General features: G+C 34.1%; 1 protein-coding gene, 1 non-coding gene and 2 pseudogenes across 3 annotated transcripts; 3 read left to right on the forward strand and 1 right to left on the reverse strand.

Moving 5' to 3' along the window:
• The first annotated feature begins 3,281 nt into the window (after nt 1–3,281).
• On the forward strand, nt 3,282–4,747 carry LOC120162718 (annotated as a pseudogene).
• Nucleotides 4,748–5,346: 599 nt separating this feature from the next.
• Nucleotides 5,347–7,245, forward strand: LOC120162655 (annotated as a pseudogene).
• Nucleotides 7,246–8,149: 904 nt separating this feature from the next.
• On the reverse strand, nt 8,150–8,221 carry TRNAP-AGG. The gene has a single exon. It is a non-coding gene; the product is annotated as a tRNA-Pro (tRNA).
• A 2,438-nt stretch (nt 8,222–10,659) lies between these two features.
• Nucleotides 10,660–12,801, forward strand: LOC120162642 (protein MNN4-like). 2 transcript variants are annotated; one of them, XR_005519566.1, is made up of 4 exons: nt 10,660–11,573; nt 11,612–11,960; nt 12,046–12,162; nt 12,241–12,801. XR_005519566.1 is itself a non-coding variant. In XM_039172753.1 (4 exons), exons 1-2 carry the CDS (start codon nt 10,925–10,927, stop codon nt 11,726–11,728), a joined length of 768 nt encoding a protein of 255 aa, XP_039028684.1. In that variant the 5' UTR covers nt 10,843–10,924; the 3' UTR covers nt 11,729–11,960; nt 12,046–12,162; nt 12,241–12,801. The 2 variants fall into 2 exon arrangements, 1 of the variants encoding a protein (XP_039028684.1); XM_039172753.1 differs by having other exon boundaries at nt 10,843–11,584; nt 11,621–11,960.
• The last annotated feature ends 14,022 nt before the right edge of the window (nt 12,802–26,823 follow it).

The following is a 26,823-nucleotide window of genomic DNA, read 5'->3' on the forward strand; positions in this document are numbered from 1 at the left end:
CTTTTATTTCTGTACTCTCCTCCATTATTAGACCTCAAACGCTTGACTTTCAAATCAATCTCATTTTTCACCATGGCCTTATATTTTCTGAAGATATCTAAGACTTCTGATTTCTTCTTCAGAAAATAAACCCACACCTTCCTTGTAGAATCATCGATTAAGGTGACATAATAAAGTGAACCTGCAAGAGATGGAACTGGATATGGTCCTCATACATCAGTATGAACCAACTCTAACTTTTCAATCTTGGGTGTCTTGCCAATCTTTGCAAAACTAACTTTCTTTTGTTTGTCAAAGATACAATCCTCACGTAGTCCGACATCTATATTCTTTAGATCCGGCAGCTTCTCTTTTGACAAAAGTGTCTTAATCCCTTTCTCGCTTATATGGCCAAACCTTTGGTGTCATAGGTTTGATTTTCCATCAGCATTTGCTACTGCAATGATATTCTCCAAGTTTGAGGTTACATAGAGAGTATCAGTCTTCTTACCACGAGCAATGACAAGTGCTCATTTGGTAATCTTCCATTCACAGCCTGATAAGGTTGTGTTATATCCTTCTCCATCAAGTTGTCCTACATAAATCAAATTTCTTTTGAGGTCAGGAATATGTCTCACTCCTTTCAGCTTCCAGGTGGCCTGGTTTGGCAACTTTAATCAAATGTCTCCTTTTCCGACGATCTTCAAGGTTTCATCATCAGCTAGATGAACCTTCCCAAAATCACCACTGACATAGTTTTCCATGATTTCTTGGCATGGAGTGGAGTGGAAAGATGCCATTGAATCCAAGATCCGTGATTCAATTAGACTGTTGACGCTTAGAATCATGGCATCACCTATTTCCTCTGTCACGTTGGCAGATCCCTTCTTGCCGCAATTATAACAAGTAAAATATTTCTTTCATATTTTTGATTTTTCCCTTTTGAATTTCGATATGCCACGATTTGAATTTCTTTCTGAAGTTCTCCCTCTAGACTCCGTGTGCAAGGCTGAGGAGCTTGATGCTTCACCCGATTTTCTCCGTCAAATTTCTTCACTCAATACCAGATCTCGAACATCGTCGAATTTCAATTTACTGTTTCTCGATAAGCTGCTGACTTCTGTAACAATAGCATTCCAATTGTCTGGTAGAGAAGATAAGAGAATTAAAGCTCGAACTTCATCATCAAATTCAATTTCCATGGAACTCAACTGGGTTGTGATTGTGTTGAGTTCATTTAGGTGTTGAGCTACTGATGCCCCTTCCGCCATCCGCAAATTGTATAATCTCCTCATCAAGTGAACTTTGTTTGAGGCCGATGGCTTCTCATACATACTGGAGAGAGCCGCCATAAGACCCGCCGTGGTCTTTTCCTTTACTATGTTGAAAGCAACATTTCGGGATAACGTCAGTCGGATAACTCCGAGGGCTTGTCTGTCGAGAAGAGCCCAGTCTTCATTCTTCACGCCCTTTGGTTGATTTCCTGAGATAGGTTGATATAGATTTTTCTGGTACATAAAATCTTCAATCTGCATCTTCCAAAAGCCAAAGTCTGCACCATCGAACTTCTCAATTTTCATATTCCCTTCGTCTACAACCATTACTCCCACTCGAATTTGGCTTCCTTTGGATCGTTTCTGACAATTTCTGCAAACGTATATTAGAACATCTCCGTCGATAAATTCGTATCACCGACAAAATTTTACTATTCATGAAATTCACTATTCACATGAATAGTAACCTTGCAGAAAAATTGACAAATTCACCACCAAAAGCTCTTGATACCAGTTGTTGAGATATAAAACGAGTAATTTCCTTATAACCAGATTAGTGGGAATGCGAAATTAAAGCGGAAAAATAATATCCAAAATTGATAACGGTGTTCGACCAATTATGCATACGTCTCCAGACTTCTGCAGATCTTTTACTAAAGAAAGAAAATTTATAGGTGTTTATAAAACACTCACAACTCAAAGAAAACTCTCTAAACTCTTTAGTATTGGGAGAAAAAAATGATTTGGGATGATTTTGAAGCTAAATGAGTTAGGGTATTTATAGTTGAAAGTTAAGGACTAATCTTATAAATACCCTAAATTATAGGGACTAAAATACAATTTTCTCATTATCATTTTTCAACAAAAAACACTGCCTAACTTTGAATTCTAAGCAGCAGCCGGCTGCTGCCAAAGAATTGATGGCTGCTGGCTGCTTTGAATTTCAATAGAATCATATTTTTTTTGTTGACAGTAGAAGAAATTTTGTATGCACACTCATATTCGAAGAACATCTAATGCGGGAGGAAGGAAGTAGCTTAATTTTCAAGTTTTTGGTTTTCTCTTAGTTGGTTTATTTCTGATCTTTGAGAGACTTTATTTTTTTGCTGTTATACGGATGAATGAAACTAATCCTTTTTTTTTTGGGATAAATGATAGTTTATGGTGAACATCAAACTTAGACTAACTTGAGGTGACTATCCAGCTCAGTTGGTAGAGCATAAGGTTCTTAACCTTGAGGTCGTGGGATCGAGTCCCACGGAGGGCATTTCATAATTTGGAGGTCTTCTACGGAAGCTGCTCTCAACCTGGTGTTGGGGGCAGCCTACTATCTTACCTCCCCCTTACCCCATTACATATGAGAACAAGGAACAACTCTTTTTATCAAACTTAGACTAACTTCTGGTTTTATATGGGCTAAAATATAGCTCTCGGATTATTCCCATTATGCTTTTATTGTGTCAAATAAGAACTTATCTTTTGATTTATACCTAAATAAAGCCTTTTTTTTCAAATATAAAAAAATTATTTATGTGAAGAGGTTATTTACTGCAAAATCAAGGTTAAAGTTTATTTGGATTTAATAGAAGTATATGAACTTACCTTGGTAAAATGATAAAGTTCATAGTTTTTCTTCACTATTTTAACTTTCTATAAAAGCTATCCAAATTGGAAAATAATATGTCCCTCCACATTTTTTTCTCCAATTTTTTATTCTTTTATATAGCATAAAATTATTATTTTGATTGCATTTGAATTTATCCAATAATTATATGTCATGTCAGTAAAAAATTTGGGACGGCACCAGGGCCGGCTCTGGGAATTTTTGGCCCGGGGCGAAATAAAAGAAATGAGCCCCTATTTATTTCTTTATTTAGCGTCTAGTAAGTGTTGTTTGTCTGAATCAATTGTTTAACGGAACATTGTTACTACAAAATCTTGTAGTTCTAAATTAATAGGCACTATAGAAAATATTATGGCCTTGGGCGGGCGCCTGCCCCGGCCCAGGGCCGGCCTTGGACGACACTGATGGAGCAAGTAGTATGGCTCATCATAATTATACTTTTTGAGCCTTTTATGCCATTGTTATTAAAGTATTTAACTAATTATTATAGATATCTTTTAATTGGGTGAAATTATTTACTTTCATATCTAACGTTGTGTAGTATAGATCACATATAAAATTGGTGAAGGCCGTTGCCGTCCTTAGCAGCAGTGAAGGTGTTCGTGGAACTGTTTTCTTCGCTCAATAGGGAGATGGTAAATCACAACCCTGATAAGACTTCTTGGTCTCTGTATTTCTTTCTTGTCAAAGTTATATAACCTTTTTCTGCCTTTCCTAGGTCCAACTACTGTTACAGGGAACATTTCTGGTCTAAAGCCTGGCCTCCATGGATTCCATGTTCATGCTCTTGGTGACACAACAAAATGGTTGCATGTCAACAGGTAAAAAGTCTAAAAGTATTTGTTTTTCCTTTGCGTTTGGAGTTGGAAGGGAAATGGGGGGAAATGACAGGAGATTGATTTTATTGATTTGTTTCGTCTTTGGTTGTAATTCCTTGTGATTGATCTCCTTGCAGGACCTCATTTCAATCCTGCTGGAAAAGAGCACGGTGCTCCTGAAGATGAGAATCGCCATGCTGGCGATCTTAATTTCCTTTTTCCTCTGCTTGAATTTAATTTCCTTTCTTATATGCTTGTGTTCATGTTTTAACCTTGCGGTATTATGTTTTGGCAGATTACTCTCACTGGGCCAAACTCCATTATTGGAAGAGCCGTGGTCGTCCATGCAGATCCTGATGACCTTGGCAAGGGTAATAGTTCAAAATTTTGATACTTAAATCTTCTTTACGCCATAAAAATGGTCGTCTTCTTGAATTGATCCCCCTCCCAAACTATCTTCTCGGCCTGGCTGCAATGGAAAAATCAAAATTGAAATGTTCATGTTCAATCATGCTTAAATTTGTCTGTGGGGATGCAATGCCCGCAAGTATCCACCAAGAACTGTTAAACGGATTGGTTATATTCGGGGCTTTATCATGTTCAATCATTTATTTGTTAATTGTTAGTCCCTTATAATAACCAAGTTAGATATCCAATGATCTCGGCATTTACTGTCACTGCTATTATACTTGCAGGGGGCATGAACTTAGCAAAAGCACAGGAAATGCTGGTGGCAGAGTAGCTTGCGGTAAGTTAACTTATCTTGAATCACATGTAGAGCAACTTTTATTAATTCACATCCGTCATTGTAGTGTATTTGTGTCTATCATTTACAAATGTTAATAATTTTCTGCAACACCTTTTATTTGCAGGTGTCATCGGTTTGCAGGGGTGAAATGTTGGCCCTGGTGACCAGAATAATACATTGATTGGAGTGAGCAAACTCTGTATGTGAACTCGAAACGTAGTGAATAAAAGTAAAAAGAAGAACCCTTGTTTAGTGTTTGTTTTGAAACTTAGAACGAGTGCTCTCTTAATGGAATGCTTTTTGATAGTATGTTAAGCTAATGCTTAATTTTTCTGCTCCTGATTCATGAATTTTCATTGCCAGTTTTTTTTAAATAATTTAATCTTGAATTTTTTTATATCTCATTAAATTCTTAAATTAGAAAAAAAATAAAAAAAATATGACTGTTTATCAATGCTAACCTTAAAATTAATATTTTTCTCTGCAATTTTTTTATTATGTGTTTTAACATAGTGATGTAACGTGAGATTTTTCTTAAATAGTTCATTGATAGTTTTCGGGGACCATTAGAACAAGATAAATTATTTAATTAGTCACTGAATTATAGAGTTGATTCTGTTTTAATTATTAAATAAAATATTTATTAATTAAGTTATTAAAGTTTTATTTTGATTTAAATCAAGTTAATCAATATTAACAGTTATCAAAATCATTGATACAATAATTATATAATAAGTTTAATTTATTAATTACACATTATATTAGTTTGATTTTGGTTGAGATAATAACATGTTTAATCCTTATATTTATATATTTTATTTAACTTTATTCATAATTTTTGACCGAAAGAAAAAGACAGACATTTTAAAGGAGGAAGATGAAACTTGAAAGCCTAACCCATGTTAAGAAAAGAAAATGGAGAGAGAGGTATCGGAAAGCTGTACCGATAGCTTAATAACTGAAATGGTTTCAACATATTGCAATCGTTTCTACGCCAACTAGCCTGAACTATCTGCTCGTCGGATCGAAGCCATCGGATATCAGGTCGGCCACCAGCTCTCTGAACGGTAAACCCTTCCACTTCTTATCAAAACCCTACCTCCCTTATCTTTTTTTTTGAGTTAATATCAGTATATTTATGAATCTAAGCAACCTATTTGAATTACATTTTGGTAATTCAAGTTACTGTGATTTAATGTCTTTATTTTCTCTGGGATTTGGGGGAATGGAGAAGAAACCCATTAGATGGAATTGAGTTGATTTGTGCAGAAATAAAAAAAAAACTCATCTTGATTCTGTCCGATCGGGTTTAGTTCTGATGTGAGAAAAACGAATCTCCTGGTTTTAGTTTTTTAGTAATAGAACTTTTACGATCGACCAATGTTCTGAAAACGCTTGAATTTTAAGTTCCGATTGTGGCTGTTAATGAATGCAATGGATCAGCTTTCGCAATTATCGGTATTGTTTGACAATTTCATTTTCACCTCGAGTGTGATGATATAATGCAAGATAAATACTATGGAGATTAAAAGTTCAAATGAGTTGGTTTGCAGTTTTGAAGGCTCTTCTTAAGTTGTATGCATTTGTTTATAAACCAAAAAGATTTCATTGTTTTAAGGTATTGATTTCTATCTCTGATCTGGTTTGTTTTTCAACATCTTGTCTTATTTAATGATCTCTTTACATTTGGTCTTGGTGTTGTATGTTTTCTGAAATCAAAATTTGATATACAATGGGGACTTTAAGAAACATGATCATACGTAGTTATATTGTGAAATGCATTTTGACGTCTTTGGGCTTGATTAATCACATAAATTATAAAGGATTCTTCCTGATATTCATTTTTTTTGTGAGGTTAAGATGATACAAGTGTACTAACAAAGTTTAGTCATTACCAGGTACACGATGGAGAGGCCACGTATCAGTGATCATCTAGAAGCAATCAAGTTCATCTGCAAGGACTTTTGGTTTGAACTCTTCAAGAAGCAAATAGACAACTTGAAGACAAATCATAGAGTATGTTTAGGTACTGAAACTGATCAAAATTGTTTGTGGTAATGTAGTTTTAAGAAAGGGTTTACACTTGTCTTGTAGGGTACCTTTGTATTGCAAGATAATCGTTTCCGTTGGCTTACACGCATGTCAATTGAGCAATCACCTGAAAATGGAACATCTGAAGAGCTTTCTATCATGGCTGACAACAAAGCTGTGCAAAGCATGCATCTCAATTTTCCATGTGGAATCATAAGGGGAGCTCTTTTAAACTTGGGAATACCTTGTGCTGTTTCCGCTGATCTATCCAACCTTCCAGCATGTGAGTAACCTATTTGATTATTGCTATTACCCTTTCCTAAACATTTGTTAACTAAACCTTGTTTTGGTTCCCTTATAAACTTTAAGTAATGTTAAGGGACTTTCTATTTTAGAAATCTGAAAAAGTTGTAAACAAAGAAATTCTGAATGAGCACAATGATAATGCCAGATATTTGAACTGATTTCACTTCATCTGACTGGTTCTTTGGTTTTGAACACAAATTTTGAAATTTTACTCTTGTTTGTAGTCTAATCTCATGTTTTCTCCAGGTTCATTTGTGGTTCGAATAAAGGCGTGAGGAGCATGTTACGAGAGATGCGCCACCAGTCATCTAGGGATTCGAATATTCTCTGAGTGCTAGTTGAAGAAAATTATGCGCCACCAGTCTAATCCGGAATATTCTTTGCATTTCACATTATAAATTTATAAGTGGGTGTTATTACGAGAATTAATCTTTAAATGGTGGTGATTTAATAATAATTTTTTGAAAGGGTATCTTTAGGTAAAAAAGGCCTGAAAAATAATAGTTATAAATTTTAAATCAATTATGTTAGTTTTTTTAAAATTTTATTTCAAAAATTAAATCACTAATAAGAGTAATGTTAGTATCTAGCGTTGGGAAGAAGAGTCAAGGGCTTTCAACATCATTCAAGGTGCAACGTAAATGATATTAGCAAGGATTTTTCAGTTGGCTTTCAACATGTGTGCAGTTGGTCTCTAATTCTCTAGCCTTTCCAGAGGTGTTAACATTCTCTATTTTGGTGGCTTCTTAGCCTATGGATGGATGTTCAATTCCCAGCGTGCCTTGTGTTAAGCACACATATAAACTTAACTATGTGAAAACTCAAGTTTTCCTGTTAGCCATAGCAAAGGCCCTATTACCCTCGCACGTTGACTACTTGAATGTAGTTTATATTTTTAGCACCTATTCCACTTGTGATTTTGCCGTTTTTAGGTATGTGGTTCCACAACTTGATTCTCATAGGTGATCAATTTCTTTGGCAGACCACCCAAACATATTTTAGTCAGTGATGGGGTAGAAAGCTGTTAAGTTGATAATGCTGATGTTGATTCTCAAAACTCATCCATTTTGAATGGTTGCAACATACTGTTGCATTTCATGTTTCTTTCATCAATAGCTTCATTACTCAACCTACTGCAATAACTTCAATCCAGGATGCTCTTACATGGTGCCGGAAGAGCATGGCATTGGGTACTAAAAGCTCGAATACTCATTTTCGACAGCCTCGCCCAGCAACTACGCTCGGATCTCAACCAAGAATCCTATGGTGTGATGATAATCTGTGTTATTTTTCCTCAAAATTACTGGAGAATTAGGGCTATAATATATTTGCAGTGTTGTTGATATGGTTTTTGCAGCAAAAGTTAAAAGGGGCATTCCGAGAATTGAACTCGGGACCTCTCACACCCTAAGCGAGAATCATACCACTAGACCAAATGCCCTTGCTTGACCCTGTTCAGTTTTTAAAACAAATTTCTAGTCTCTTACTTTCACGGTTTCACCAGGTTTACCTTTCTTCTCTCTCTAGTTCTTGATCTCCATTTTCATTTATTCTAAATTCTACATTAAATAGTAAGTACCTAACAATTTTACTTCAAAATTGACTATAATTTTTAATTTTTTTGTCGCATTTCATGCAAGACTCGCTTTGGTTGCCCTTCACTCTAGTTTTAACAATGCACTTTAACTGTTCGACTACGCTCTGCGAAGTTATATTTCTTACATTTTATTTCTGGTTTTAGGGTGTTGTCTGTTAGAAGATGTTGAAGCAAGTAATTCGGAAGGTTTTGAGCAGAAGGATAGTGTCAGATTCTGGTGATAATCTTATTTTGCCTTGCTTGTACTTGCCCACGAGTTCTTTCATGCTGGACATGTAAGTTTTTTTTTTCAGTTTTTATGGATACCCAATTCGATTCTCTTTTGAGATTTGCCAATCTAAACCAAACCTATTAACCATTGGTGTCCTTTGATTGTGTTCATTGCTTGATATTTCATGAAACAAAGTGTCTTGGAACATGAAAATTCTTACTTTGCAACTGAAACTGATGAATTATAACTGAAATAAGGTCATATATTCCTTGGTGACCGATAGCAAAGTAGTAACATAAGAGAAGGGTGGAAAGAACCCTCTGGGAAGTGAAAAAAACATGAAAGCTTTTGCTCCCGGTCAGCGGGAGGGGCCATGGGCTCTGACATTGTGCCTGTTGAAGAATGAGCCAGTGACTCGGCAGTGGCTTGGTCAAGGGAACTCACTGGAGCTGTAAATGAAGCAAATTTTAATAAGGCAATTGGATCTACTTTTGGACTTGGTCCTAGTTGATGTCCAGGATGAAGATTTGGGTGAAACTAAGTGGAGAACTAACTGATGTAGAAGAATTAACGAGTTGTAGTTAGGGCTGAAATGCCTCTTGAACCCTGAGTTAGCTGGTTCCCTCCGAAATGTTAGTGAGCTGAGAGTTCTCAAGCTCTTTATGAAAGTTTGATTTTTCAACTTTAAACACCTATAACCATTTATGGCTTCAGAATCAACTTGCAAGTTAATTCCTATTATACAGCAGAATCCATTGCAGTTATGTTTTATTATATCGATGCAACGCGAGACACAGAGGGTATTATAGAAAATTCGTACAAATGGAGATTCGATTAGTATTTTGCAGTGCTGATTTCTGCGGAATTCAAGACGCAATTTTTCCTCTGCTTCAGAAGATTTAACTTTCCCGAATTCAGGATCCATTGCATGTTTGTATAATCAGACTTCTTACAGGTTTTCTATTTCTTTCTCCTTTCTTTTGGAAATGTCATTTTGTCATTTCTGTTTGGTTTCGGAGAAAGAAAAAGGTAACTAACAGAGTTATTTATTTCTTTGTTGGGATTTTTCTTTTGTCTTTTATGATTTTAGGAAGGTTGGTTTTTATTGGTTTCTATTTTTTCTGGGAAAATTTATTAGTCTTGAAGATCTAATTAGATATGTGCATCGAGACGAAATGTATAAAAGATAAGTTTTGCCTTTCTGGGGTATTGAAGAAGGCGTTTACAATGATAATGAGTTATTTGGAATTGAAATTGGGATTTTTTTAGTAGATTTGTGGATAATGTGATGTTTGGTAAGAGAGAGGAAGTTGAGGGGATTCAATTTCTGCATTAAGTTTCTTCTAAATTCCAAGTAGGAGAAAAGAAGGATAAACTCTCTCCTTTTTGGCAATGTTTTCTTTATCCCATTCCTGTCTAAATTATAACTTTACAGAGTTGTATTCTTCTGCTGTGGTATCTAAGCTTAGAAAGTTCTTAATTTTGAGGGGGGGGGGGGTGGCATTGAGGAAGACATTTTAATGAAAAATGAGTAAACATTTAGAATGAAAAAATAGTTATTTAAAAATGTTGGGGAAAATGGTGGAAGGGAAGAAAAGAGTTAAATGAGGTGGTTCTACCATCTATGCCTTGTTACTCTTTTTTATGTCTCTGGATATTATGATGTTTGGTGAGAGAGAAAGTTTAGGAACTTCAATTTTTTGCAGTTAAGTTTCTTTTAAGTTCTATGTTGGAGGGGGTCCCCCTCTTCATGTTGTTTTCTTAATTGTTGTATTGCTTTGCTTTGGTGTTGACATGGAGTTCTTAATTTTTGAACCCGACTTTTAGAATGAAAATGGGTTTTTTTATAACTGAAATTGAGAATGTTTAGTAGATCTCTGAAAGCTGGAGAAAGGGAAGAAAAGAGTTAAATTAGATGACATGTTATTCTACGCTGTTGTTACTCTCTTTTATGTCCCTTGTTAATGTGATGTGGAGAGACTTCAAGTCTTTATCTCTATGTTTCTTCTAAGCTCTAAGTAGGAGAAAAGAAGGAAGAAGCTCTTCCATTTTGGTGATTTTCCTGATCCTTTTCCAAAGTCCAACTTATAACTTTACACATTTTTATTGCTTTGCTGTGGTAGTATTGATATTAAGAAGGTCATAAATTTGATCGTTACACATGCACAACTGAGAAGAAGTTGCAACAAATTGATATGCACCCATTCGTGTCCAGTTTTAAAATCTTATCTGCTTTACTGCTAATTTGACCAGGAATACAATTGGCTTCTATCACTCTGTGGGTCACTAGACCATGGAACAAGAAAATAACAAAAACGAAGGTTTGGTACGATCGCATGCATCTGAAAAGAGAAGTTCAAAGTTACCTAAGGTCAAATCTGACACTGCAAAGTCTGGCCAAGAATTTCTTGAAGACAAGAAAAACCATTGATACTTCTGAGGTTCAGAAGAGAAAGCGAAGGAAGAAGAACAAGAGTATATCAGAAAGCAGCAAAGTATCTGGAAATGATGCTGAGAAGCAAAATTCAAGAGAAGACAACCCACGAAAGGATGCTACCACCAGTATGGTGCATTTAGAGAAAAGGCAGCATATCCAGAAGATAGAAGAAAATGAAGGTTTGGCACAATCACATGCATCTGAAAAGAAAAGCCCAAAGTTATCAAAGGCCAAATTTGACATTGCAAAATCAGTTGCCAAGAATTTCTTGAAGAAAAGAAAAGCCATTGATACTTCTGAGGTTCAGAAGAGGAAGCTAAGGAAGAAGAACAAGAGTATATCAGAGAGAAGCAAAGTATCTGAAAATGATGCTAAGGAGCAAAATCCAAGAGAAGACAATCCACAAAAGGATGCTACTACCAGAATGTTGCATGAACAGAAAAGCCAGCAGATCCAACAGATAGAAGGAAATACATATCGGTCAGATGGCAAGGAAAATAGTAGGTCAAATGGAAGTACGAAAATACGAAGAAGGGGAAGGGGGATTGGTCTTTTCAATAAAAACCAGAAGAATGAAGAACAGCAGAGAGTTGAGAGAAATAGAAAATGGAATGAGCAGATGGAAAAGCACAGGAGTTCAGAGAAGAATAACAAGAATAAAGAAAATAGTGATGGTAAGGTAAAGAAGCAAGAAATAAAATGAAAGAAAAGATTGAGGGTCTGATATTTCTGTGCAATGCAAAGACCAAGGCCGATTGTTTCTGGTACCATGTAATGGGAGTATCAAATGTTAAAAAGAATCTCGTGTTGGGTATCAAACGAGGGTTTAAGCTTTTTCTCTATGATTATGATCTCAAGCTTGGGTTTCTAAGGCATCCTCCTTTGGAGGCATGAAACTTGAGCCTGAGGCTTTTGGTGGGGCTTTCCCTGCGCAGGTGTCATTTTATTACTGTCATCTTTAGTTACAACTCATCGTCATCCTTACCCAAGAGATTTGTGTATCAATGACATCCTTTACAGGTGCGGTTCTGTGTCCATGCTAATTGTTTTCCTCTGGCAGAGAGCCTTTTCAAGAAGACAATCAAGGGAAATTATAACAAAAACAACAGATTTAAAACCAAACTTACTGCTAGACAAGTGAGTAGTTTTACCTGAAAATTTGGTGTTGATCCTTTAATATCTTGGCATTAACGACATCTGAATTTTCCCTTTCAGGTTCAGAAACTCACTTAACTGTTCTGACCTGTTGCAGTTCATTCAACTGCACTGCCTGTCCGTTCTCCTTCATCAAGGGTAGCGGCTTGAATCCTTGAACACCCTGAAAATAGGGAAGCACATGATAGACCAAGAGAATCAAGGTGCGTTTCTGACAGAGAAACATCTGCTAGAGACCTTATGCCAATATCAGTCCCAGAAGCTATCCTGTTTTATCTCATGAAAGGGATCGGGAAATTGCGTATGGAGAGTTGCCACCTATACGGAGAGAGGACATTCATCGTGATTTATACCTTAATGAGAATGGTTATGGAGCTTATGGTTTTCGGGGAGAGAGAAGATAACACAAGCTTTCCGCATCATATGTCTCCTAGATTAGGAACTTTCCGTAGAGATTACGAAGAGCAGCCTTTACGTCAACCGGACGTGGTATACAGGGGATCTGTGCCTATGCGGAGAGATATAATTCTATCTGATCCTCTTTACTCGAACGAGAGAGAGTACTGGATTTACGATATGGGTGCTACACAAGAAATGCAATCAACTGTTTTTGCAGGAACTGCGAACACATCTCTTGCTGGTGCTTCTACTTTGGATTCCTATTGCTACAGACCCAAATTATAGTCGCTACTATGGTGCTTCATTGTTTGACTCTGACCTGCCACATTCAAGCAGAGAGTCGCACTTGATTGAGACTGATCATTTAAGGAGGAGAGAAAACAACCAAGTAGATGGATTGAATCCGAAATATGCCTCCCCTGTTCCTGCTTCTACATCAGTTTCACACCGTTACCTCTTTTACTGGTGGACCTTTTTCATATAGGTGAGGGTCGGAGTTCGATTATCTGCCCCTTATCCCTAGAGACTTAATGTATTTCAGTGAATGACTTCCCTTCTCCCCCTGTTATTTGCACGGTAGCTGTTGAACTTTAAAAAGTATTTGTGTTAAATAGTTTATCATGAATATTTACCACAGGTTGTTGCAAGTCAAATTTGTTTCCAGTCCTTTGGTAGCCTATCTATTCAGCTCTTTGCCGATGCATCCTTTTAGCCACGCTGTATTTATAGCATTCTGCAAACAATTTTTTTTGAACATCTCCATTATATGTTTGGACATCGTATAGAGATCTAATTTTATTTTATTGTTTTATCAAAATAGAGACCCAACCTTAGTTATTTTTTTTTTAATTTTGACCCTTTAAGGATTCTCTAAATCTAAATTAAAATGAATTCAGTTCATGGGTTGGTATTAAGTACAATTAGACTAAATAGGCAAGTTGTGATATTTTGACCCGAAACAAATAGTATCTAAAATGTCATAAAATAAATAATCATATTTATAACGTTATTTATAAAATTAAAGTCTTGTTGAAATTAATTTTATTTATTTTTAAATATAAAAATAAAATTAATATTTATAAAACTAATATATTTTAGTTGACATTAAAAATATATTCTTATAATATTTTATAATTTATATTATTATTATTATTAATATATCTTTGTAAAATAAATGAAATTAATTTACTTATCACATTTTTAATCTAAATATTATTATTTTTATTAAAAAGTGGTAATTTTTAATTATTTCAGTCTTAATTTTTTTCTTATTTCATCCAACACAATTTAACTTGAATATTATATTTTGTGAAAATATTTAAAAATTTTATTTAGTCTAACGGTTAGATGTTACACACTCTTTGAAGGTCTTTTTTAAATAGTATTGGGTAATTATAATGTAATAATATCTATTCATAATCTTTCTTACCATTGATAACACACATCATGCAAAACGCAACTGTTCGAATTCAAGACTTTTAAGGGAGAATATTTTGAAGGTCTTAAGTACAATCCCTATTGAATTCTTGAATTTTTTTTCTTAATTTATCTTTCACACTTTAACTTAAATACTATATTTCATCACAATAATTTTTGTTTAGCTTAGTGGTTTGGTATTGTATATATTCTTCAAAGGTCCCAAATTTGTTCTACCTTAAAATAAAATAAAATAAAATATTTTTAATTTTAACGATCGAAGTAAAAATATCTTAAAAATTAGGTAACCACTAGTATATTTTACCCAATAATTTATGATCAAAAACGTCTTCCGTATAATTTCATGACCGGGTAAAATAGTTTATTTTTTTACATCACGACAGTACAAATCAGATGACGTTCTTGGTTGGATCAAAGTGTGAATTAATTTTTTCTCTCTCAATTTATCTATTTTTATTTTAAAAGTAATAAAATATTTAAAATGTAACCTTTATAATAAAATCTCAAATTAAAACATTATTCTATCCATGTTGAGATTAGGGATGTGCTTGGATCGGGTCAGATTTTTAGTCAAATTGATTTGACCCGATCCAAAAAATATACACCTACCACTCGATCCGACTTTTTGAGATAAAATATAAATTCAACCCAAAATAATATATTTATTAAAAATATTATTTTTTTTTCAAGAAAAATAGGGATTTAATTGAAAAATCAATATATAGAGGGGCATTATATTAATTATTCCTAAATAAAAAGTTAAAATTATATGTTTTTCTCGGGTCGGGTTGGGTCGGATCAAGTATTTTTATCCTGAACCCGAACCCGACCCGAACACAACATCAAAAAAAACTCGAACCCAAAATATTTTTAAAAAATTTGACTCAATCGAATAAGATCAGATCAAAACCTATTGAATCAGAACATGTCGAATTCTAGTCCCATGCAAGTTACCATCAATATTTCGATTTTGTCAAGCAAATCACCTAACTATTTAAATTATTCATTCAAGTTACTTGTCGTTAACATTTAACATAGGAGATGACGTAGCTGTTAAAAAATTGGTATTAGTTTAGTACTAATTTTAATTTATTCAAATAAATTTAATTCTCTAATCAAATAGTGATTTGCTTGTACCATCAATATTTCGATTTTGTACCATTATTATTTATATGGCCATTTAATTGTTGCCTCTTTTCACTTTGACCATCAATATTTCGATTTTGTCAATTAAACCACCTAACTATTTAAATGCTTAAGACAAGTGACTTGATTGAAATATTTAAATAGTTAGGTTATTTGATTGACAAAATCAAAACATTGATGGTTAAAGTGAAAAAAGTGCAATAGATAAAGGCTTAATACAAAAATAAGTGCCCAGAGTATACCCAAGTAATATTTGTGCCTAAAGATTTTTTTCGTTAAAGATAAATACCTAATATTTTCTCTGTTAAAAAATATGTTAAGTAAAATGTGTCGTATTTATTTTATTTTTAATTTTTTAAAAAATAAAAATATTATTTAAAAAACCATTTTTATTTATTTTAATTAATACCATGTGCTCCTCTGTCCCTTCCGTTCAACGGCGACCCTCAGGGAACTTCTGCTGTGATGCGCCTAAAAAATGGCGTGACCGGTTAAACAAGTGACCGATTAAAATTTAGATTGGTTATGTTATATCATTTAACCGAAAATATTATCAAGTACAATAACATATTAGGTAGCGCTTATATAATGTAATAGGCAGCGCTTATACAATGTAATAGGTAGCGCTTATATAATAAAATAGGCATTTAACCGGAAATATTATCAAGTACAATAACATATTAGGTAGCGCTTATATAATGTAATAGGCAGCGCTTATACAATGTAATAGGTAGCGCTTATATAATAAAATAGATTTAACCGGAAATATTATCAGTACAATAACATATTAGGTAGCGCTTATATGTAATAGGTAGCGCTTATATTGACCTATTTTATAAGTAAATCGGTATATTTACCGGTAACATTGCAAATTTATCTATTACATTATAATTATTGGTTTCGATATTTTTTGGATCGATACAATTTGAAATATATCGACACTTTATGCATGCACCTCGTTGGACATTTATTCTGGAAAAAAGTATTGAGACAAACTTAAAAGGTGTTGATACATTATTTAGACTTATTTTATAATAAAACCGGTATATTTCTATCGGGTACATTGTAAATTTACCTATCACATTGTAATTATCGGTTTCGATGTTTTTGGGATTGATACTTTTAATAAATGTATCGACACTTTATGCGTGCACCCGTTTGGCATTCATTATGGACAAAATGTATCGACACAAATTTAACAAGTGTCGATACTTTATGCTGACTTATTTTCTCATAAAATCGGTATATTTATACCGGTTACATTGTAAATTTACATATTACATTATAATTATCGGTTTTGATTTTATTGGGATCGATACTTTTAATAAATGTATCAACACTTTATGCGTGCATCTCGTTTGAGCATTCATTCTGGACAATAAGTATCGACACAAATTCCACAAGTGTCTATATATTATGTTGACCTGTTTTCAAATTAACAGGTATATTTATACCGGTTACATTGTTAATTTACCTATTACATTATAATTATTGGTTTCAATGTTTTTTGGGTCGATACTTTTAGAAAATGTATCGACACATATTTAGGTAGTTATTGTACATACTAAATATGTCATGCGAATTTAATGTTGTACCCACCCTTCAACTACCACTACCAATGCCATATCCTATTGAAAGCACGACTGAAACATGTTCAATGAACCTTTACTTACATCTCCATCAACTCCGGGACCATTGAACTTGCACAACAAAATTTTGCCATAGATCATACTGATGCAGATAATGTTAAGCTAACCGAGGAATGCCATGAAGTACATAATGTTGATGAATCTGACATATTGGTTGGTCAACTCTTATCTTCACGTGATCAAGCTTGGTACTTTTATAAGGGATTCGCAAGGGAACATGGGTTTAGTGCACGTAAGGGAACAACACGGCTTGACGTGGAAGGGAATGTGAAGATACAAGAATTTTGTTGTTCCAAAGAAGGGTTTCGAGTATCAAAAGTCAATATTGTTGATCGTCAACGTGCTCATACGCCAGTCACAAGAACAGGATGCAAGGCTAGAGTCGTAGTAACAACAACAAATACAAACGATCACTGGGTTATAAGTAAGTCTTATCAGAAACATAATCATGCATTGTGCACACCTACTATGACACCATTTATGCGTTCTAATAGAGTTATAAGTAAGACTGATATCAATGAGGCAACAATATTGAAAGAGGTCGGTGTTGGCATGTCACAAGTAATGAACTATTTAACGCAGCAGACAGAGGGCTATCATAATGTTGGATTTACACATAAAGACCTCTACAATGCACTTCAAAGAGGTAAAGAAAAGGAAATCGTCAATGGGGATGTGAATGCGCTTATTGCTTACATTGGTTATAAGAAACATGATGATCCCGAGTTTTTTATGACATACTCGGTAGACGACGAATTAGGGGCATTGTATAATCTTATTTGATCGGATTCTACATCGAGATCAGATTACACATGCTTCGATGATGTAATTACGTTTGACACAACGTACAAAGATAATTTGTATGGTCGACCAATTATGCCTATTGTCGGTGTCAATCATCACCATAACACAATTGTGTTTGCCACTACCATAATCGCTAACGAGACATCCCAATATTTCAAGTGGGTGCTACAGAATTTTTTAAAAGCCATGATGAATAAATCGTCTATTTCAGTTGTCACCGATGGGGATAGGGCAATGCAGAGGGCTATCAAATCTGTTATCCCTTATACTAAGCACATATTATGTTCTTGGCATCTTTCTCGCAATGTACAAGCTAACATTGGTGACCCAAAATTTATAGCAGCATTCTCAAAATGCATGGCTTTCTGGTAGACAACCGAGGAATTTGATATTCAATGGCGTTCTGTTGTTTCAGAATTCAACGTCGAAAAGCATCCATGGATGATTGAGAAGGGAAATACTTGGCACTTATGGGCACAAGCATATCTAACCGGTCATTTCTTTGCCAATATTCACTCAACACAAAGGTGCGAGTCTATGAATGCTTCACTAGTGATTGCACTGAAACACAAGAAGACATATTTAAATGTTGTTCGTGCAATTGAAGATGGAATTAGTAGAATGCGTATGAACGAGTTGAAAGCGGATTACTTAAGTTCCCAGACGAAGCCCTTCCAAATCACAAAACTGGTCGACCTTGAAAGTCATGCTGCTGAGATTTTTACCCGCAAATCTTTCCGTGCGCTCCAAGATGAACTTCAACGGGAGACATTGTACCGAATTGAAGAAGAGATTCAGTCCTTATCAGATGAATGTCAACATTATATTTTGACAAAGTACAAAGAAAAAATAGGACTTTTGAAATTAGTTTTGATTCTCGTACGAAAATCCTAATTTACTCATGCAAAAAGTTCGAGACTGTTGGACTTCCGTGTCGCCATCAATTTCACATTTTGAAGCAATTGGATTACACATATTTGCCCGAGACTTTGATTCAAATTAGGTGGACTAAGGATGCAAAGGCTTATGCACCCAGTTATGTTGACTTGAATGTGCCTCCAAAAGTGATGCAAATGGAAAGGTTCACTGCTCTAAGTTCAACGTCAAGTAGGTTATGCTACATTGCATCAAAGACAGACGCGTCTTTCAACAAGAGATGAGATGAAAAGACTAATAGAAGAAATTGAAAACTCGTTTGGTTTGAATGATTCAGTCAACCATAGCAGTGTAGCAAACAACGTTCGTAACCCTCAATGAAAAAACACAAGCGAAAAGAAGTACCGAAGAACAAGGTCGAGAAGAAAATTAGGCGATGTGGGTACTGCAACTGTGAGGGACATAACAAACTAACATGTCCTCAAGTCAAGCTCAGTTTGAATACAAGCACACATCCTACATCAACTGATTTTTTCGAAGATGGAATGGAATGGCCATTCAGTCCCGCACGTGATGACAATGATCTCCATATATTGTAAGTATCAACATGACTCTTATTGTGTATAAAAACATGTACAACAACCTATTGCTAACTTTTCTCATTTCATAAATAATTACATTCACATACAAAATTATAAATCGTATGTAAAATTATAAATCTTATACAAAATTAACCCTACATTAACAAAATTTCCTCTTTTAGTCTATTTTGATCGTGGCTTACGAGACCGTTTAATATTTCATCTGCATCATCACATAAATGTCAAACAATCTGTAAACTATACTCTCCCGTAATCATGGTCGGAATCAGTTATGTAACTGGGATTATCTAGGTTAATCATGTTGACTGCATAGCCAATAAAACCTGGGGGTCCAAATGGTAAGCTATGAATTGGTAAGGCAAGCTTCCTTTAAGGGTTTAGAGCCCTCCAACGTAAGGAGTGCATGATTGAGCATTACGTATAATAGTTGTATTCAGTTGTTGAAGAATTATTCTTAATTTTATATAAGGATAGTTGTTATGATATACGTTCACGTTTCGGGACCAGTTAGTTAGATGCGTGCAGTAGCCTATATCCTCGAGGCAGAGCACAAGAAATCTGACACTTAAAGATTTACCAAGAGCGTTAGCTTTTGCTCTGAATGAAGACCGAACCTAGAATCAACTTTGCAATTATGCCTATCATGCTAAAGAGAACCTGCTGAAAAATAGGATTTGCACACAACTGCAAGCATTTTAAACGCTAAACCCAACTCCTCACATGGAAAATTATACAACAAAGATGTCAGGATTTCCCATAAAATGATTGACATCTCTGTTGCATAATTTTCCATGTGAGTAATTGGGTTTAGGGTTTAAAATACTTGCAGTTGTGTGCAAATCTTATTATTCAGCATGATAGGCATAATTGCAAAGTTGATTTTAGGTTCGGTCTTCATGCAAAGCAAAATCTACCGCTCTTGGTAAATCTTTAAGTGCCAGATTTCTTGTGCTCTGCCTCGAGGATATATGCTACTGCACGCATCTAATAATTGGTCCAGAAACGTGAACGTATATCATAACAAATATCCTTATATAAAATTAAGAACAATTCTTCAACAACTAAATACAATTATTATACATAATGTTCAATCATACACTCCTTACGTTGGAGGGATCTAAACCCTAAACCCTCCAAGAAAACTTATCTTACCAATTCTTAGCTTACCATTTGGACCCTACAAGGGGTTTTATTGGCTATGTTGTCAACATGATTATGAGCTTCCTTTATCCTTTTGCATTCAGTCAGACTGTAGAGATTTGAATCAATTAAATTGGATTAAATACTTTAATCTAATTACCATTTCAAGAACAATTACATGAATACATTGATACTTACTGGTCGCTTTTGATTTTCTTTAATATTGATACGCTAGGGCTCTATTTGAAGGTCATCATCTTCGCGAACAAAGATTGAACTTTCAACTTATAACCATTCACAAACAATAAACTTTAAAACCTAACCCCTCTTTTTAAAGATTTTTTAAAAAATTAAGGTTTTGACAACATACCTATTGAGCACAAGAAGGGAAAAAAGTATCCAATCTAGAAATCAATATCATAATATCGATAAATTTACATGAATAACAGATCGTAACTGTTATGAACGCTGGTATTCGTCATAGTGGAAGAGAAGAGAACTGCCTTTAGGGTTTATCGATTTGGGGTTTGTATAGCGTTACATATAAATAATGAAGAAAAAAACACATTATTTAAAAAGTATCGATACAAATTTAAAAGTGTTGATGCATTATGTTGACATATTCTATCATTAAATCGGTATATTTATACCGATTACATTGTAAATTTACCTATTACGTTATAATTATCGATTTTGATGTTTTTGGGATCGATACAATTTCAAATGTATCGACACTTTGTGCCTGCACCCCGTTTGGCATTTATTCTGGACAAAATTTATCGACACAAATCTAAAACGTGTCGATACATTATGTTCACCTATTTTCTTATAAATCCGGTATATTTATATCGGTTACATTGTAAATTTACCTATTACATTATAATTATCAGTTTCGATGTTTTTAGGATCGATACTTTTTAAAAATGTATCGACACTTTATGCATGTAACCCTTTTGGAATTCGTTTTGGAAAAAAAGTATCGACACAAATTTAACAATTGTCGATACTTTATGCTGACATATTTTCTCATAAAACCGGTATATTTATACCGGTTACATTGGAAATTTACCTATTACATTATAATTATCGGTTTCAATGTTTGTGATCGACACTTTTTAAAAATGTATCGACACTTAATGGGTGCACCCTTTTGGCATTCCTTCTGGACAAAAAGTATCGACACAAATTCCAAAAGTGTCGATTCATTTTCTAGACCTATTCTCACATAAAATCGGTATATTTATACCGGTTACATTGAAAAATTACCTATTACATTATAATCACGAGTTTTGATGTTTCTGTGATCGATACTTTTTATAAATGTATCGACACTTTATGGGAAACTTTAAGTTTGGAAACTTTATGTGTCGATACATGTTTATAAGTTACCGATATTTCTAAGTATGAAAACTTTGTTATGGAGATTATAGAAAATGATTCTTTAATAATGTGTTTCGATACATTTGCACGCAGATGTAAAATACATTAATAACTAGTATTGATATTTCAACAATCCTCAAATGTATCTGTATACAGAGAAGCAAATATGGATATAAAAGCTCGACCAATCAACCAACAACGATTTGGAGATCAAATGTCATTATATATTCGGAGCAATCAACCTAAATGAAACGCGAGGGAAATCCCGACCATTATAATATTGAGTAACAAGCAGGAAGATTGAATATGCGAAGAATGCCTTCCGAATATTATCCATTTCATCCAGCTCATGAAGATAGGATAACCGTCGATCGAAATAATCTAAGAGAAACATAGTTGATGTAGAAGCAGCTGCATATTTAGAATCTCGAAGGCGATCCATTTGGTTATCAAACATTTAAAGCATCAGAAGCATTTTTGGACTTATGATTTGGGTGATACACGGGTAATGCAACAAAATGCATCAAAAAATTCTCGATAATTAAACCATAGATCTTTTAATAATAATGTTAAAATAATTAAAGATACACATGTAAAGCATAAGTACCGGTACAATTAACAAAGTAAACAGATAAAAGTTCTCCGATATAATGAAAATAGCCGTAAATAAAAAGTATCGACGATTATCATGTACGCCTATTACCATTACACTAGTAGAATTTTACCGTTTACATTGTTAATTTAGCAAAGTATCGATAGTTTATACACGTGTACCCTTCAATTATTTTTGTTATTATTACAAGTTGTAGCCCTCAATTATCAGGATTTTTAGTCCCCATTTGTTGCATTTCCCGTATACCACCCAGATCATACGTCTGAAACGTTTCTGACGCTTTAACTATTTCAAAACCAAATGCATCACCGTTGAGATTTTAAATCTGCAGCTGATTCTACATCAAGTACGTTTGGCTAAGATGGTTTTGGTTTAGGGTTAACCTACCTCAGTGAGTTGGCTGAAATGGATAGTATCCTGAAGGCATTCTTCGGATATCCAATCTTCTTACTTGTTAACCAAAAATTACGATGGTCGGGATTTCCCTCGCGTTTAAAGTTGAAAAAAAATAATTGAAATTAGAAATAATTAATGATAACATGCATATTAGCTAAGTTAATAAGTTTTGAAAAAGGTAAGTTGTTACCTTATAAATGAAATTTGAAACACTCTCGATGATTCCATTGAGTAAGTTGTTGTTTAGATGGAACAAAGGCTCGGGCTAATATTTATAGTGAAGCCAAAATTTATATTGAAACTCAAACTCAAATTGAAATTTAAATTCAAACTCCAATTACATATGAAATGAATTTGAAATACAATGTTCAATTGAACTTGGAAATTGTAGAATTAATTCATATTGTTCAAGTAACATGCGTTATGAACCATCAAGCGGGTAAAAGACAATATTGATTGAGTTCAAATCTGAGTTGTGAGTTGATGGGGTTGTCACACTTGCGACATAGTGGGAATAAAGTACTCATATGGAAGAGATAGATTGTTTTGTTATGCATAGCCCATCCCATCTGAATGAAGATATACACACAATATAATCAAACCAAAACATATATACACAAGAAATTTATACATAACAATGTTCAAATAATATACCCACAACGAAATTAATCCGATGAAAAAGGGTTATTTCTAATGAAGTTCGAAACATTAGGCGCCTTCAACAAATTTTCCAAATACTTTCGTATGTTACCACCTTTTTCTGAGGACATATATAAATAATTTCAATTATCAAACTATTGAGGTGTAATTTTACTAACAATAAACTAAATTCGCATAAGCAGGAATAAATTTGTGTCATACCTAGAGCATTGTCGCCCGAATGGGAATCATCGTCAAAGGAATGTAGACATATGTAATTGTATTTCTATATAAACACATAAATTGTTAATCAATCAATATATGAACACCTGTTTAAATTGAAAAACATATTGCATAAATGTAACTTACCGGATTATAAATCATTTTTTCCGGTGAATCATCGACCAACAGTGTATTTAGGTCGTTAAAATAAGGAAACGCGTTCCAAACATCATTGAGATCTTTACGGTAGGTAACATCATCGCGTGTTTTGAAATTTACTTGATCCTGTTCACAAACAGTTGAACATAAATATGTAGGAATCATAGACAAATAAAAGTTAACAAACTGTAATGACATTCATCTTACCTAAGTGAATAGAAATGGTCACACAACAAAGGTAATTTCTCAAGTACAGGGTCGATGTTATGCCTGAGATTCTCATCAAGTTTGAATGTTAACATTTAATTGTATATTAACGATTTTGGCTACAGTAATTCAATTGCTCAACTGTTCTAACCTCATCTTGGAAGACCAAATGACAACAACAAAGTTATCTACACAAAAATGCATAAATTCATATAATCATGTTCTGAGGACAACATCTACAACATGAAGAAAATGAGATTAAAGTTCTATGCTTATATGTTAAAATAATGGATACAAAAGAACATAATTCAAACCTTTTGGTTGTCTTGGGAAGTAGACAATGACACCATTGACATAAAAAATTACAAGTTTTCTTGCAGGCGGCGTTGCAGACACGATATACTTGTTTGGATCATCATCATCATCATCATTTTCATCGTCATATTCATCTTCATTGACCTATTGGTTGTCCACATCTGTTAAAAGAAAATAAAATACATTTCAGAACGTGTAAATGTTTAGAAATATAAATAATTAATTACCTAACTTGTTTGATGTCGTTGACGTAATTCGTCACACAACATGGAGACTTCATCATGCAATGATGAAATATCGGCTCGCATTCCACTCATAAGGGAATCAATATGCTCCCGAAAATTGACCATGTATTCCATCACCGTCTTAATTGTGACATCCTCTCCAACTGGAGCTTCTGGAGCTTCTTTCATCATTGCGTCTCCAATTGGTTGGTTGTCTTCATGGCCAATGGGGTCCATTTCCTCCCTCTCTTGATCTAATCTGACATCCTTGACACGCTTCCAACCGACTTTTTCAACAATATCATATCCCGCTTTTTTAATAAATAACATGTCAATCTTGCGGGTTAATCGAACAGGGGCGTCATGCAAAAAATCAACTTCTTTCTTATTCAAAAGATGGGTGATGACACATCTATATGGTAATGAAGTTGAAATTGTTGCTCCCTTTGTGACCATATATACAATTGTATTAAATATCAGTTTAGCAATGTTTGGAGCCATTTGGGATTTATACTTTGCTATCCACCAATAATCGCTGTCTCGAAGCGTTGAATGTTTTCCCCAAGTAGGCCAGATATACCAAGTGAGCATTTTTTGAAACACTCTCGACTCTACATCTAAGTGAATTGGGCTATTTCTAGCAACCCGTTGTATTGTAGTAACTAAATCATTTTCATTGAATCCCCTTTATTCTCGACACCTAGACCCTCCGCAATAGTATCCGGATATATATATATATATATATCCTTCCCCATGACATGTGTATTAATTCTTATTATATTAGTCTTATTAGGCTCGTGTTGTAAGGAAGCATTGTTGTAGAAGACTCTAACTAGGTTGGGGTAATATTTTGGTTCTACACCAAGGAATTTAAGTCAACCCCAAGATGTAAATGTGGATTTAAAGCTAAATGCATATTTATCATCGAACAAGAAACCCAGGTCAATGACACGTTTGGGACGAATCTTCCTTACTTTAAAACTCTTGTGCCATCTTTCTTTTTTCGTATCGGATCTAAAGTTCAGAGTTTCGAAAGACCTGATTTCCTCAGAAGAAGCGATTGTTTGAGAAGGAGGTTGTGGTTGAGAAGATCTGGGTTGAGAAGAGTTTTGAGAAAGACCGCGCTTCTGACGCTGACGTTTTGGAGCCATTTTGGGTGTGGATGTTGTTACATTGGAACACAAACACATTCAAGAAAAAAACTCCAATATGGAAATCAATCAAACCCATAAAATATTAATAAATTTACCTGAATATCTTATCATCACTGTTATGAGAATGCTGGTATTCGTCGGAGAGGAAGAGTTCTCTTCTGCCTTTAGGTTTAGGGTTTGTTGATTTAGAGTTTATATCGATTATAATCTATAAATAATGAAGGGGGTAAACACACGATTGTTAAAATGGTATCGACCCAAATTTAACAATTGTCGATACTTTATGATGACCTATTTTCTCATAAAACATGTATATTTATACCTGTTACATTGGAAATTTACGTATTACATTATAATTATTGGTTTCAATATTTTTGGGATCGACACTTTTTAAAATTGTATCGACACTTAATGGGTTTGGCATTCCTTCTGGACAAAAAGTATCGACACAAATTCCAGAAGTGTCGATATATTTTCTAGACCTATTCTCGCATAAAACCGGTATATTTATACCGGTTACATTGAAAAATTACCTATTACATAATAATAATGGTTTTTGATGTTTCTGAGATCGATACTTTTTATAAATGTATCGACACTTTATGCGTGCATCATTTTTTTGGGCATTCATTCTGGACAAAATGTATCGACACATAATTAAAAACTGTCGATACATTATGTAGACCTATTCTCATATAAAACTGGTATATTTATACTGGTTGCATTACAAAATTTCCTATTCCATTATAACTATGGGTTCGATATTTCTGGGATCGACACTTTTTAAAAATGTATCGACACTTTATGCGTTCACCATTTTGGGCATTCATTATAGACAAAAAGTATCGACACCAATTTCAAAAGTGTTGATAAATTATGTAGACCTATTCTCACATAAAACCAATATATTTATATCGGTTACATTATAAAATTACCTATTATATTATAATTATGGGTTTCGATGTCTTTGAGATCGAAACTTTTAAAAAATATATCGACACTTTATGGGTGCACCCTTTTGGGCATTCCTTCTGGACAAACAATATCGATGTCGATACATTATGTAAACTTATTCTCTCATAAAATCGGTATAATTATTTCGGTTACATTGTAAATTTACCTATTACATTATAATTATGGGTTTCGATGTTTCTAGGATCGATACTTTTTATAAATGTATCGACACTTTATGCGTTCACCATTTTGGGCATTCATTCTGGACAAAAAGTATCGATACCAATTTCAAAAGTGTCGATACATTATGTAGACCTATTATCACAT

This window comes from Hibiscus syriacus, unplaced genomic scaffold (genome assembly GCF_006381635.1).
Source record: "Hibiscus syriacus cultivar Baekdansim isolate YM2019G1 unplaced genomic scaffold, ASM638163v2 tig00111403_pilon, whole genome shotgun sequence".
Classification (NCBI taxonomy): domain Eukaryota; kingdom Viridiplantae; phylum Streptophyta; class Magnoliopsida; order Malvales; family Malvaceae; genus Hibiscus; species Hibiscus syriacus.

Excerpts from the sequence above, each read along its gene's own strand:
- LOC120162642 (XM_039172753.1), top strand. The coding sequence starts at position 10,925 with ATGCATCTGAAAAGAGAAGTTCAAAGTTACCTAAGGTCAAATCTGACA. Across the intron at positions 11,585-11,620 it reads GGGGGATTGGTCTTTTCAAT|AGAAATAGAAAATGGAATGA; the intron begins AAAAACCAGAAG and ends CAGAGAGTTGAG.